Source organism: Chrysemys picta, chromosome 8 (genome assembly GCF_011386835.1).
Source record: "Chrysemys picta bellii isolate R12L10 chromosome 8, ASM1138683v2, whole genome shotgun sequence".
NCBI lineage: Eukaryota > Metazoa > Chordata > Testudines > Emydidae > Chrysemys > Chrysemys picta.
In genome coordinates, this window is record NC_088798.1 from 103,949,145 (window position 1) to 103,962,512 (window position 13,368).

A 13,368-nucleotide genomic window follows, 5' to 3' on the forward strand; every position below is an offset into this window, starting at 1 on the left:
GAGAAAAGCTTGTAAATCAGCCAATTAGTCATGTGGTCTGACAGCTGATGCATTAGCCATGGTGCTGGCACAGAGGCATGCCAGCTTCTCAGTTACATGAACTTCCTGTGAGGAAAAATTAGGGGAAACATTTTTGGTCTTCTTCTCTGCAGTACTAAGTTCTGAAAGGGGCAAATACAGAAGCTACCTGGGCTCCTAACCCCAGTGTTGAATCTGTGAGGCTTTCAGAAAAAGTTATGTTTTTAAATACAATTATGGTGTAGCTCCTATAAATGGAAAGAAGACAGCCCCTGAGATAAAGAATTAATCCTGTTTAATGGTAAAACAATTGTCAGGGTCAAATGTTCCCCCTTCCCCAGCATTTCAGATGTTCATGGGGGAGATTTATGCATCAGCTGCTCTTCGGGGGTAAACACAATATTTAAAAATAAATAAATAACCCTTTGGGTTCTCACTGATGTCTGCTTATCTTCATGGTGCAAGCAGTGTAAAACGAAGTCTAGGTTTTGGTTCACTGTACAACAGGTCCAATTCGTTCATTTGTGTAACTCCACTGACTCAGTTACCCAAAGGTTGAATTACTATTGGAGCACTGATACAAGTTTATAGTCCTACAATTACTTGTAGTGTGCTGATAATGAAAAAGTTGGTAGGAGGGAAATTGAGCAGGTGACATCTCACCAGTAAGCCTCTCCCTTGGTGTTGATGTGGGTTTTTTAAATCATTTCACTTTCATCTTCAGCTTTTTGCTGTTTCAATTGTGCATTGGTGTGGAACAGATCCTGAAGGAGGCAGCGGAGGTAAAGAGGCACTTTCTCCCTTCATATGCCAACCTATCCTGTTCAGCCAGGTATCCATTCTACCCAGTGTGTGGCATAATCTTCTCTCTTTTCTTCCCAAAAGTGTTTTAACCCATGAATATCCTGCAGTTGCACCCCTCCTCTTTCCATTACTTAACTTCTCCCAATAACAGATAGGCGCCTCGGAGCAAAAGAAGCTTGCCATTAACAAGTTTGTCAGCTTGTAATCAAGTCAACATTCCAACAACTGGAAAAAAGAAGGGGTTAGTTAGCTACCTAAATAATTATTAGAGCAAATCAGTAGGGTCTGACTGGCGAGGCTTTGCCCTTTCTCTGACACCTGAAGGGAAGGGAGGGGGAGACTCCTATGAGGTCATCTGGAGAAAAAAAAAATTAACGACATTGCTGTGTTAATCATGTTCATTTTATTTTCGTCATTATAATGCTAAGTGGAAATGCATTAGCTTGTATTTAGTGGAAAGGAATCATTTGTCTTAAACTTTACCCCCACTACATGGTTTAATCCTATGTTGAATTCAAAATGGCCCCCAAAGTAACTAATAGTAGTAGTCTGATAAAGGCCAAATTATAGAGCTGCTATTGTACAGTAAGAGTTGCCTAAACCAGGTCAGTGTATATACCCTGTCATACTAATAGATTTGTTAGAGACTCCCTTACCAGAAGTCTTGCACTAATATAGACTCGGCTGCTGTGTAGAATTAGTAAAAATGAAAGATTTAGAAAAGCTTCCTGTGAGGGCACAGGGCCCTAGCTTATGAAAAAATGATCTTGTATAACATTCTCACTATCTACATTAAAACATTCCCATCATGGTTTTGTGGTATAGGCAGTAGTTGCTGAGTTGCTACATTAATTGTTCAATAATTCAAACATACATTACAGTGTGTGTATAATGTTGAGCTGTTTCCAGATCAATATAAAAAGCTGCCATTCCTTCCTCGATAGGCATGGGATGTAAATCCCCCTTATGAAGTACAGCCCTGCTCTCTTTAAATTTCACTTGGGGACATTCACCCTCTGGAGCAGTAATGGTTCAAAGGACTGTCCTCTCAACAAAATCTGTAATGCTGAGTGTCGTGTCAGCAGCAGTTTGGGTGACATGAGATGCAGAATCCTCATCTTCACTTAGCTGGGATGTGGGGTATGCCACATATTTAATGCTAGAGAAGCTCTTCAGCTATAACTAATACTCTGTAATGTGCATAGACAGAGGAGAGGGAGGGAGACTAGTGAAGAAAAAGGCTGGTTGTTTCACTGTTAACAGGCAGGGCTGTCTGAGTTTAAAGTAGCTTACTTTGAAGCTCTTGTGCCTGCAGGCACACCCACTCACATACAGAAACACAAGGATTCCATTATAGGTGCACAGCAATACATATCCGTGTAGAACAATACATGGTGGATGCATGCCAGCCTGCAAAACTGACCTTGGGAAACGTCTTACAAGCCAAAAGCCAGCCAAGTACGAACTGACTAGCATAGAGTTAGGAACTGCTTGTCAAGATGCCTGCATCAATGGGCCTGTATGTCACCAGTGTTGGTGAGAGACTCTAAGGGGATCTGATCCTCTCCTCATATACATGGATCATGTTTAACATTCCTGGTGACTTTGAGCTAGGCTTCAACACTGTAGGGATCATGCATGAGTCTTGGCTCTTAGCTCCTCTAATGATGCCCTTTCAGGGGGGAGTTCTGTAATTCTTTCACACTTCAGAAAGCACGGAGATAAGGAGACACTGAACACCAGGAACCTGCCTTCTAGCCAAGAGAGGGACCAAGTCCTTTGCAATGATGGGGGAAGATCCATCCAACTTTGACCGTACACATTAACAGAACTGGTAATTGTTGCTCTTCAGAAGAGGCTGACTGCTATCTGCTTGGTCACAGGACTCTTCACAGCAGCCAGAGGGCTCGCACACGCTGTCTTCCTCTGAGCTACTGGGGAGGTTTGTATAGTCCTTAAAGTAAGAAAAGGCAAATAGATTTCAGTCCCTTGAGTTTACTTAAACCCAGCTGTGGCCTAGTTCTCCATATCACTTGCCAAAATGGAAATGCTGCTGCTGCTGCTTCCACACCCAGGAGACGCATCATTTTTGCGTAGATTTACATTGGTGGATTTTCTTATCTTTTGGGGGGAGATGCGGCATTGCCTTTGATTTCAGTAGGGATTGAATGCACAGGAGCTGGGCACTATCCTGGTGGGTAAGGTACAAACTAGACTGCAAGCTCCCCCCACATAATCGGTTAATAGGGTATGTGCTGTTGATACTGCGTCTTCTATGGTACGACTGTAACTTGTCATAGCCTCTCTGCTTTGCCAACTAGAGCACAAGTTCTTGTGCATCTCCAACTAGGCACAGTACTAAGTGATGGGGTTTTTTTTAAGCTTTCTTAGTACTTAATTGATTTACAAGGTGCTACTGGCCAGGCAAGAGTGTGGCATGTTTAAGGGGCAGGGAAGCTACTGTTGATAATCAACGACCTGTTTAGGTGCCTCCTGGAGAGCAAATCAGTGCTTTTTCCAGGGCCACTTGGATAGCTCAGGATACTGTTCATGAGGTATGGCACCTCTTGCCACACTGCTTCCATGCCACTCCAGGTTAGGAGTGACAAAGTATGGTTGCTACCACCAGTTGCCCGTGTGAAATGAATGGAGATGTAGACATGTTCTGCGGTGTGGACATCATGGCTACTGGCAGCCTCAACTGAATCAGCGTGGTGGCTTACCCATTTTCTTAGCACTTAGTAGTGGTCCCTAGTGCTGAAATAAATGAATGCTGTCGGAAAACTAGTGCTGCCAATGTACCAATGTGAGGGCAAGTTGGGGGACTTTGTACTCCAGTTCTGTACCTTTTTGTGCTTTCCAGCAGCACTAAAAAGATTTTTTTTTTTTTTTTTTATTAAAAGATGAGAAGCAACAGCTAAGGCAGGGCCCTAGATTGCTGGCGGATGGAAAGGAACATCCTTTCTCTCCCCCCCACTTATCTGCACCTGAGTCTCCAAAGTGTTTCACCTGTTCCTTGTTGGCATCCAGTTGCTTTTGAATGAAATGGCATATCTGGTCAAAGGTGGGCCGTCGCGTGGGTTGCAGATTCCAACATGCTTGCATGATGCGATATCTGCAGCATCAAACAGCAGTACCAAGTGTTAGCCTCGCTTTGAGCAATAGGCAGGCTATGGCCCCAGGCTCTCCCAGGGAGCTGTAATAGGATGGACACACTTCATGCCTGGGGTGTATGACCTTTTGGCCTGAGCCATCCTTCACCCTCTCTGTGCACTTTCCCTACATTCTTGCAAGGAGTAATTAATAAATATTGGTAAAGTGCTTTTGAGTTCCTCAGCTGGAAGGGAGAACTCTAGGAGAGCAAAGTACAGACTACTGCTAGAAACCTAAAGAGCCAGAAGCCACGTATTCAGGGAGTCCCTGCTTTACCAGTGTGGACTGTAGTTTATAGCTTGCTTCTTTTCTGTTTGCTGCAAGAATTTGTTTCCATTCCTACCTTCAAGGGTTAAGGGGATTCACTGGGATAAAAAAACATTTCCTTAATATTTACAAGCTGGTGTCACGTCATGGGTGGTTTCTGGAAGGAAACTATAGTCCATTCCCAGAAAGCCCCATCACTGGCTGCTAGTGTATCCAGCGGCAATATCCCTAGACAATGGTATTCCTGCCTCTGGCATTACGTGCCATCTTAAGCAGCAAAACGACAGGCTCTAAGCAGAGTTGGGTCTGCAACAAAATCCTAGACCAACCACTCCCAAACTGCGTCCTGTTTGAAATCAGGATGGAAACTCTGTGGCTTGAGTCTAGCTGTAGCGCTCTAGTAAGTAAAGCATTAACTTTCCAGCAGGAGAGTTCATTGGCCCTCAGTACCCTGAATAACCTACTGCTAGCTTTTTCACTAGCGGTGCTGCCTGCTTCCTTTGCTACCCAGGCATTTCCAGGGGCAGCGAGTGCATTTCTGGGTGGCTGTACTTACATTTCCATAGGAGCAAAGTCTGGTCTGGCCATCTGATACCCCTGCTTCACCATGCTGTAAAACTTGCTATTCACCAGCATGCCAGGGTATGGGCTTTTACCTGCAACCACAACAGAAAACAAGCTGTGGTTTAGAGCAGACGTGATAACGAGAGCTCTTGCAGTCAAGCTCAATAAGCAACATGCTTTGGAGTGGTGCTGCAGGAGTTTGCATGGACTGAGTTTCTCATGCCTGAATAGGACAGTTACTGTGGCAGGTTGCTGATGGTAACAGACACTGACAAGGATGAGTAATTTGTACAGCTGGTGTTAAAGAAGTTGCTTTGCACCCTACCTCCCACAGCCCAGTTTCTCAATCGGCCCTTCCCCAATTTCTACTTATTGCCTAAAGACATTTGTCTGGTTAAGTGATGGAGGTTGATATATAAAGAGAACTCTGAAGGACCCTTCCTTACCCAGCGAGAAGATCTCCCAGAGGAGGATGCCGTAGGACCACACATCACTTTGCACAGTGTATATGCAGTCAAAGATACTCTCTGGGGCCATCCACTTCACCGGCAGACGGGCCTGCAAGGGCAAAACGTTCCACTCAGGGGGCAACTTGCCCACTTGCACTACAATTCTAGTCCTGTTCTCTTCCCCTCTGTCCTTAACCACGTCCTCCCTGCCTTAAACACCCTACACCAGTGGTTCTCAAACTGTGGGTTGGGAACCCAAAGTGGGTCACGACCCTGTTTTAGTGGGGTTGCCAGGTCTGGCTTAGACTTGCTGGGGCCCAGGGCTGAAGCCCAAGCCCCACCACCTGCGGCTGAAGCCCTCAGGCTTCAGCCCTGGGTGGCGGAGCTTAGGTTGCAGGCCCCCTGCCTGGGCCTGAAGCCCTTGGGTTTCAGTTCACCCCCCCACACCCTGCACAGGGCAGTGGGGCTTTGGCCCTCCCATTTTGGGCTGTGGGACTCGGGTGGGCTCTGGCTTTGCCCCTCCGCCCTTGGGTCATGTAGTAACTTTTGTGGTCAGAAGAGGGTCGCGGTGCAATGAAGTTTGAGAATCCCTGCTGTACACCTCACCTCTGCTAATGCTCCCAGTTACTTACATTGCCTTTGACAACATAGTTTGAATCATTCATGATGTCCCTCGCCAGCCCAAAGTCACAGATTTTGGCTACTCGTCCGTGGGTCACTAGCACATTCCTTGCTGCCAAGTCCCGGTGGATGCACTGGACAGAACAGACGGCAAAACAACATCCAAATAAATTATCTCGCTCCAGTGATGGAACACTCTCAAACCCTCTGCCTTTCTTCCCTCTGAGAAGGTAATTGCCCACCCAACAGTTGCGGGGCAGGTGAATTCATGAAGCCCTTTGAAAACACTAGATGTCAGCAATTACAATTTCAGGTGCTCTCTCTCTCATTTTAGATGTGCCCCTTCCTACAATTTATTATTAACATAAGAACTGCCATATGGAATTAGACCAATGGTCCATCTAGTCCAATATCCTGTGTCTGACACCGACCAGTACCAGAGCTTCTGGGGGAGTGTACAGAACAGAGCAATTTGGAGAGATCCACCCGTCTTCTCTTGCTGGCTCCTGGAAGTTAGCGGTTTAGGGTTACCCGGAGCATGGGGTTACATCCCTGACTATCTTGGCTAATAGCCATTGATGGACCTCTCCTCCATGACCTTATTTAAATTCTTTTTTGAACCCAGTTCACTCCGCTTCACTTCTGAAACACTTCATACTATATCCTGGAATCACTTGGCCCTGCCCTTGGGTGCCGTGTTGATGGAGTCTCAGATGGACGGGGTCTTTGCAGACCGTGTCAATGGAGAACAGTCAGTACATTTGCTCTTTCTTAAAATATATATATAACCAGGTTCAGGCAGAAATCTCAACTGTCACTTTCTGTTCCTTTTTCCTGGAAAAAAAGGCTATAAGTGCAGGACAGTGCAAAGCCTAAGTCTTGACCTAATGTAAAAGCCGAGTGGAAGAGATGTGAAAATGGCACACAACACACACACAAAATTCAGTTGTCACTCTCCATGAAATACAGGCAGGGTTATGGAATGAAATCTGAACCGACTACTGGGTGAGGCCACATCAGCAAGGAAGACCCATTATCCTGCGTCCCAAAAAAGTGGAAGTTGAATACTAGAGGCCTCTTTGCTAGCCCCCTTGCCCAAGATGGAAGGGGCATGTATCCACAGCAGCAGTTTACTCAGAAGGCTCAAGGACAGAGGTTCCACCCCAGTTCACAAGGCTGACGATGTTTTGTCCCTCAGACGCTTTATGCTATGGGCTAACAGTGTGTTTCTTAATTAGCCTGGTGGGCAGCCCTTGGGCCACCGTCTGCTTTGCCACTTACGTTCTTTGAGGCAAGGAAGGCCATTCCCTGGGCCACCTGATTGGAGAACTGCAACAGGTCATACAGCTCCAGGGGCCGAGTATCCTGTTCTTCCTCTGGGTTCTTGCCTGGAACAGAGAAGAGCTCTTTACGGTTAACCCAAGAACTGTCTTCTGGCAGGGGATGTAAGTGCTGAGTTCACTGGATCCTGGCCCACAATGGGGACTGATACAAGCAGTATGCCTATCAGAATGCAGAGCCCAATGGAAGACGGAAACCGTACCTTGTAACTTATCCCCTGCTGGCATGGAGTCTGACGGCACAGGTCTCATTTCAACATAGGTCTCCAAACACTGGCTTGCAAACCCACTATCACTGAACCAGAGAGAACAACAGAGGGGACAAGTTGTTAAAAACAATCAGGGCTATATCGGTCTTCTCATTCTTTGACCCCAGGGTGCTGGGCAGAGAAAACCCTTCCAAGTTACCTGTGAGGTTTGGCGTATTTTAAAAACTGAACTGCAGAGCAAAAGTGAATAATGATCTATATACGCCATGCTAATTAGATTGTGCGTGGGAGCATTCAGCAAAGAAATAGATTGTAACTACCCTTTCGAGAAATGCACTTTCCTTCTGTAAAAGGTATATCCTGGATCAGTGTGACTGGCCAGATCTCATTCTGAGACATGACGCCAGTTGCAAACAATGGAATAGTTTTGACTCAGTAGCCGAGATGGGGAGTGCGAGGGGGGAGAATGGATAAGAAGCATAAAATCACATTTGTGTGGAAAACGTTGTAGGTAATTTTCAGAGGTTTCTGAAATGTGCCAGTCACAGTTTTCCATGCCTAGGCCTGGCCAGGTGCATTCTGGCTTTACAGAGGATTTAAAAAAATTACCTATATATATATATATATATATATATATATATATATATATATTATTAGTGAAATATTTCTACATGTGAGTACCATGACCTCCCAACTTCATGCCAATAAAACCTTCCCATTGCCTCCTGCTGTCAGGCATTGGAATTCTGCATAAAATCATAGGACTGGAAGGGACCTCAAGAGGTTTTCTAGTCCAGTCCCCTGCACTCAAGGCAGAACTAAGTATTATCTAGACCATCCCTGACAGGTGTTTGTCTAACCTTCTCTTAAAAATCTCCAATGATGGAGATTCCACAGTCACCCTAGGCAATTTATTCCAGTGCTTGCATGTACAATCTCCAGTCCTGAGTCTTACCTTCGGACATACTTCTTCTCCAGATAGATGTTTTTGTAATCGGCTGTGCTATCCAGAGAGGAGTCCAGGCTTGAGTCCTGGATGATTATGGACTCTGCGTTCTTCCGCAGGAAATTCAGAAGGTCTCCATAGCGACAGTATTCAGTGATGACCAGAATTGGGCCTAAAAAATAGGAAGTGGTGATCACCAAGAGGTGACTTCATTGCACCCTTTCTCTCTCTCTCTCTCCTGGAGGCCTGGTTTCCTCTTTAGAATGGCATGCTTGGATGAGTGGGGGTGAATAGGCGCATGAGTACATACGTAGGTTTGGTGTGAGTCTCCATCTCTAGTGAAAATGGTAGATTCTAATAAGTTAGATAATCTTGAGACTGCAGCTTCGGTCAGATATAGGTCTCCATGCTAATGATCCCTAATTCTTGGAGCCTGGCTAGGCAACGGGATATGCAGCTCTGCTAGCCCAGGCAGACAGACTGGTTTATACATCCCTTAGGGAGCTTCCTGAAGAAGAAATAAGCATGGAAAGCCTCCACAGGAATGTTCATAGATTTAAGGCCAGAAGGGACCATTATGATCATCTAAGCAGACCATCTCCTTGGGAGGAGTCAGCAACTTAAGAAGTGTGTAAAGGCCCTAGTGTTCCCCTGGGGGTGGAGGTGTCACTGAAAACAGAATTCAGAAGGATGTCTACTGAGGCTCTTAGAGGGAATGGTGCCATCTCAGCCTACCTCCATATGTACAGGCTCCCAGCAGGTTAACAATGTTCTCATGGTGGCCCAAGTGACTCATGATTTTCAGCTCAGACATAAGGGCCTCCTGTTCATCTGTGTGGGCTGTTGCTGGAATGAAATTGGAAAAGATTACCTCAAGTCTGACATGGAGTAGGGACAGAAAGAGAGAAGAGGTGCGGGGAAGGAGAAAAGAAAGGGCGAGAGAGAACTGGGGGAGGCAGGAAAGGGGATGAAAAAGGGAAAAATGAGAGAGAGGAAAACAGTGGAAAAATGGGGAGGGAGAGAGGAGGAAAGAGCTGAGGCATGAGAAGATGACAAACATGCTTCCTTTGCCTGGATATATATCTGCCCAGGACAGCTATGGCTGCCTTGCCACAACTGGTGCCTAAAAAACATGCATTTTAATCCATTATTGGCAATCAGTGCAACAAGCACATCCCAAATTCTATGGACATGTGTTTGTGTTTTCAGTGTGTCTTGCTCTGCAGTCTGCTCTTGACTTACATTTGAGCATCTTCACAGCCACTTTGAGGACAGTGTCTTCCTTCCCCAGCCCGAAAGCAGTGGCTTCTACCACTTTTCCAAAGGCTCCTGCTCCCAGGGTCTTTCCTACAAAAATAAATGTGCTTAGAAGAACCAAACAACCAAACAACAACAACCCAGTGATGGTGATTTTCAAAAGAACTGCTTTGAACAGACCCTCCGGACGGCCTAGTGACATGTCAGCAGCAGAACCCTGGCAAGATGCAGAACATGCGAGCAATATGGAATCCACGAGTGACATGGAGCTCTGCCCACATGTGTGGGGCATTCACTGGGAGTGAAGGCAGAGTTGTAAGGAAGTGAATGTCCAGACATGGAATCAATCTAGCTCTACATGTCAGAAAAAGTGTGGAGAGGGTGATCTCATTCTGAATCTGTGAGCCTGCATGTGACAGGTCGGGGCAGAATCATATCACCCTAGCTCTGTATGTGAGAGCACGTGGAAGGCTGCAGAAAGGGCAGGATCATGTTGTTTGTAGTTCTGCATGCAAGAGGACGTGAGCATTTGGATGGGGGCAATATTGTATTGTATTGTTCTATTCCTGTATGCAAGAGAACGCAAGGGTTTGGACATCGTCAGCGTCCTTTTAGCTTTGCACATCAGAGAATCTGGATCTGCGAGTTGAATCGCTGACCAACAGTAGAGAAGTTCTGAATGTTTCTCACCAAACTGCAGGTTGTTCCTGGGGAATTCCCATTTCTCATTGTAAGGCAATTGGGTGGGGTCAATAAAGATGTAGTTATTCCCTTCGCAGGCCTCAATGATCTTCCACCGCACCTGGTATTTTGGTTTCTGTAAAGAAGAGAATCTGATTAATCAAGATTCCTTCTCCTGCTCTACAAGGCTCTGTAAAACTAATGCAGCTTATCACAATGACTTTAAATCCCCACCACATTCCCTGGGGCATCACGCTCTCCTCACGTAGCTCCATAGATTTTGTGGACAGTCCTATTTTTAGACCAGCTAGGGCTTCTTGCTTTTGAATGTGGGGTGCATGGAGAGAAAGCTGACAAGCTGATTCTAAGCATTACGACCTACATCATGGGTCCTTCTGGCTGGTCGTGAAGCCTGATTGCCCCCTGTTCTTGGTTGAATGTTAAGGACTACAGATTCCACCAGCTGAGGTCGTCATTTAGGCTGGCACTCCTATTTTCCTCCTCAAGTAACAGCAAGGAGGCCTGCAGTGTTCTCCTAAACTGTCGGTCTCTTTTCATTCTCTGAGCAAGCAGGCTAGAGCATCTGGGAACATGGTGCTAGAACAGCTGGTGTGTCCCACAAATGGAGGAAGCACTTCTCTAGATGGTTTGAGTGGGCAGCAGATGTCAGCATAGCAGGGGCTTTTGTTTCCGTGGAAATCTCCTCAAGGGGCCTCCCTTCCTCCCCATTGCATTCCTGAACCAGCACCGCCTTGTGCTCTGACTCCATTTCGCTGAGCACAGCACTGCCATGTGTTTTGTTCCTTTTAAAACCGAGAAATAGAACTTAGCATTTCTCCTCTTCTGCCTGTGTCTGATTCCAGCAGAAGTAAACAGGCAGGGAAGGGGAGGGCAAGCTGCTCTCGGCGGTGGACAGAAGCAGCCATCAGCTTGAAACGGTTGCTGTCAATATCACGTCAGAAGGATGGGAGAGACCAGACTGATGTAAGGAAAAAGAGGAAGTGAAACAGTTTGGCATTCGAGTGATCTGTGCTGCCCACCCCCATGAGACATCTCCTCTGTCTGCACAGCAGGGCCTAGGTCTTGTCTTTGTCCACTGGCAGAAGGAGTGGAGCGTGCTGGCTCAATGCGATGATTCACTTTGCGGCCAAGCTCCTGGATGTGGAAATTTTTCCTCCTCCACCGCTTCTTCCTCCTCCTGCTGCTGCTGGGTAGCTGCAGACAAAGGTGAGTCACCCGTGTGGATGGTTAGAGAGCTGGGTGGGCCACCAGCATGAAAGGGAGAAAGACTGAGGTAGGTGGACACCACCTAGTGCAAGATCTCTGTGTTTCCTGGCTGGGCAGTTTTCCCTTCTTCCTGATCCAAGGTCTAAGGATTAAACACCTGCATCCACAAAGGTCTGTCCAAGGATAGAAGAAGGCAGCAGGTCCAAGTCCCCAGAAACTGCTGCAATTAGGGTAGGTCCTACATTGCATCAAAGGTGCGCACCTGGGTTTGGGTCACTGTAGACCGCACATGCAGGGGGAGCATTGCTGATTTTTTTCCCCATGAATTGTCTCAGGCTGCAGGGATCCAGGGTGGATTAAGAAACCCAGCCATGATGCATCCTTTCAGAAGCACCTCCTGTTTCTCTGTGTGTTCCAAGGCCCTCCTAAATTCCCAGCATCAACGGTGCTGTGCTTGCACTCAGGTCCCCACTGGCCTCTCTCTCCATATCGGTGGCTGAGGGCTTGTTCCTTCCAGTGGTGGTAGAATCCAGAGCTGAGGTCTCAGTTACTCTGCCTGGGACGGAGATTTCTCAGAACTGAAGACAGCTTTTCCTCATTTTGTAAGCTATTACATGCTAATTATCAGCTTAAACAGACAAGAAACAGGAGTTCAACAACTGAGGATAAACTTCCCTTATGCTCACTTGCTGAAACACATGCAGCAGGGCATGTAACAAGAGCTGTGGGGAAAAACAAACAAACAAAAACCCGTCGACTCTGACGGGAAAAGAAATCCTGTTTTCAGCAGTTTTGCAAGGACGGACAATTTGTGGTTTATTGCCAAAATCCTATCACTGATTTCCCCAAAGCAAGAGACAGCTCTATTAGGCAAAACGGGGGCAGTTCCTGTGTGAAGACAGTAGACAAGTCTCACTAGAGACAACTGGGTGTTAGCATTCCCACCATCCACTTTCACTGTGGAAACAGCTTTCTGTTTAGTGGGGAGTAGGGGAAACTGAGGCAAAAACATTGCAAACCTCTGGTTGAAAAAGCAAAGTTTTGCCCTCAGTTGACTGCACGTTTCAGCTGACCCATGCAAAATACTCTTACAGTTCACATGGGCCAGTTCAGAGCCGCAGCAGCTAGCACCTTTGCCCTGTGCTCTGAGTAACATCTTGCACAGTTTTGTGAGCCAGTGACACTGGGATGAGTCACTTGGGGAGCAAGAGCCTGTAGGATGAGTGGCTGGGCTTTGGGGGGTTGGCATCAGCCTTCCACTGGTATTGAGTGACTAATGCGCGGTCAGGTTTAGGCCACGTTCTTGTGGTGGGAGAGGGGCCTTGAGGCAGGCACAGAGTTAGAAGTCCTCCTGGGGTTCTAGATCAGTGTGCCTCAGAAGGGCAGCTCTGCCTCCCTTGAAGTGGGCATAGCCTGACTTTGCCTGCTGTGCTCCTCTATAGCCCCATCCTCACCTTGCCCCCTTCCAGCAGGCTGATACGGCCACTGGCGTTGCCAGGTCCAGGGCTAATGCTCCCTACTGAGAGTGCGCCCAGCGTGGGTGCAAATGATTGTGGGGGACACTTCTTGTACTCTCCCCCTTCGCTTTATCCCCCAGGCAGGGGCAGGCGCAGCCCAGCTTATTTCCCCCCCTCCATATGAATAGATGCAAATGACGTCAAATAGAAGACGAGCCCTCAATTCCCTTTTCCATCGCCCTCACGCCAGAGCCTTGGGGAAGAGCAGTGGGCTCAGGGACTGGGGATCATTCCCAGCTCTTACAGTATCCCAGCTAAGAGCCAATGGAGCTTCAGTGAGATGTCAACTCATTGGCCCAGATCCTCGGGCTCTTA

At 47.0% G+C, this 13,368-nt stretch overlaps 1 protein-coding gene across 1 annotated transcript in view; it reads right to left on the reverse strand.

The window, feature by feature from the left end:
• Positions 1-1,206: 1,206 nt before the first annotated feature.
• The window catches only part of CSF1R (colony stimulating factor 1 receptor), a 29,865-nt gene continuing 17,703 nt past the window's right edge, over positions 1,207-13,368 (reverse strand). The window contains exons 11-21 of the mRNA XM_005295814.5: positions 10,319-10,445; positions 9,614-9,718; positions 9,107-9,217; positions 8,381-8,543; positions 7,420-7,511; positions 7,158-7,264; positions 5,888-6,010; positions 5,253-5,364; positions 4,799-4,898; positions 3,832-3,937; positions 1,207-2,776 (exon numbers count right to left, since the gene is read on the reverse strand). Coding sequence (XP_005295871.2) covers positions 2,645-2,776; positions 3,832-3,937; positions 4,799-4,898; positions 5,253-5,364; positions 5,888-6,010; positions 7,158-7,264; positions 7,420-7,511; positions 8,381-8,543; positions 9,107-9,217; positions 9,614-9,718; positions 10,319-10,445 — 1,278 coding nt within the window. The 3' untranslated portion in view covers positions 1,207-2,644. The remainder of the gene's footprint in view (positions 2,777-3,831; positions 3,938-4,798; positions 4,899-5,252; positions 5,365-5,887; positions 6,011-7,157; positions 7,265-7,419; positions 7,512-8,380; positions 8,544-9,106; positions 9,218-9,613; positions 9,719-10,318; positions 10,446-13,368) is intronic.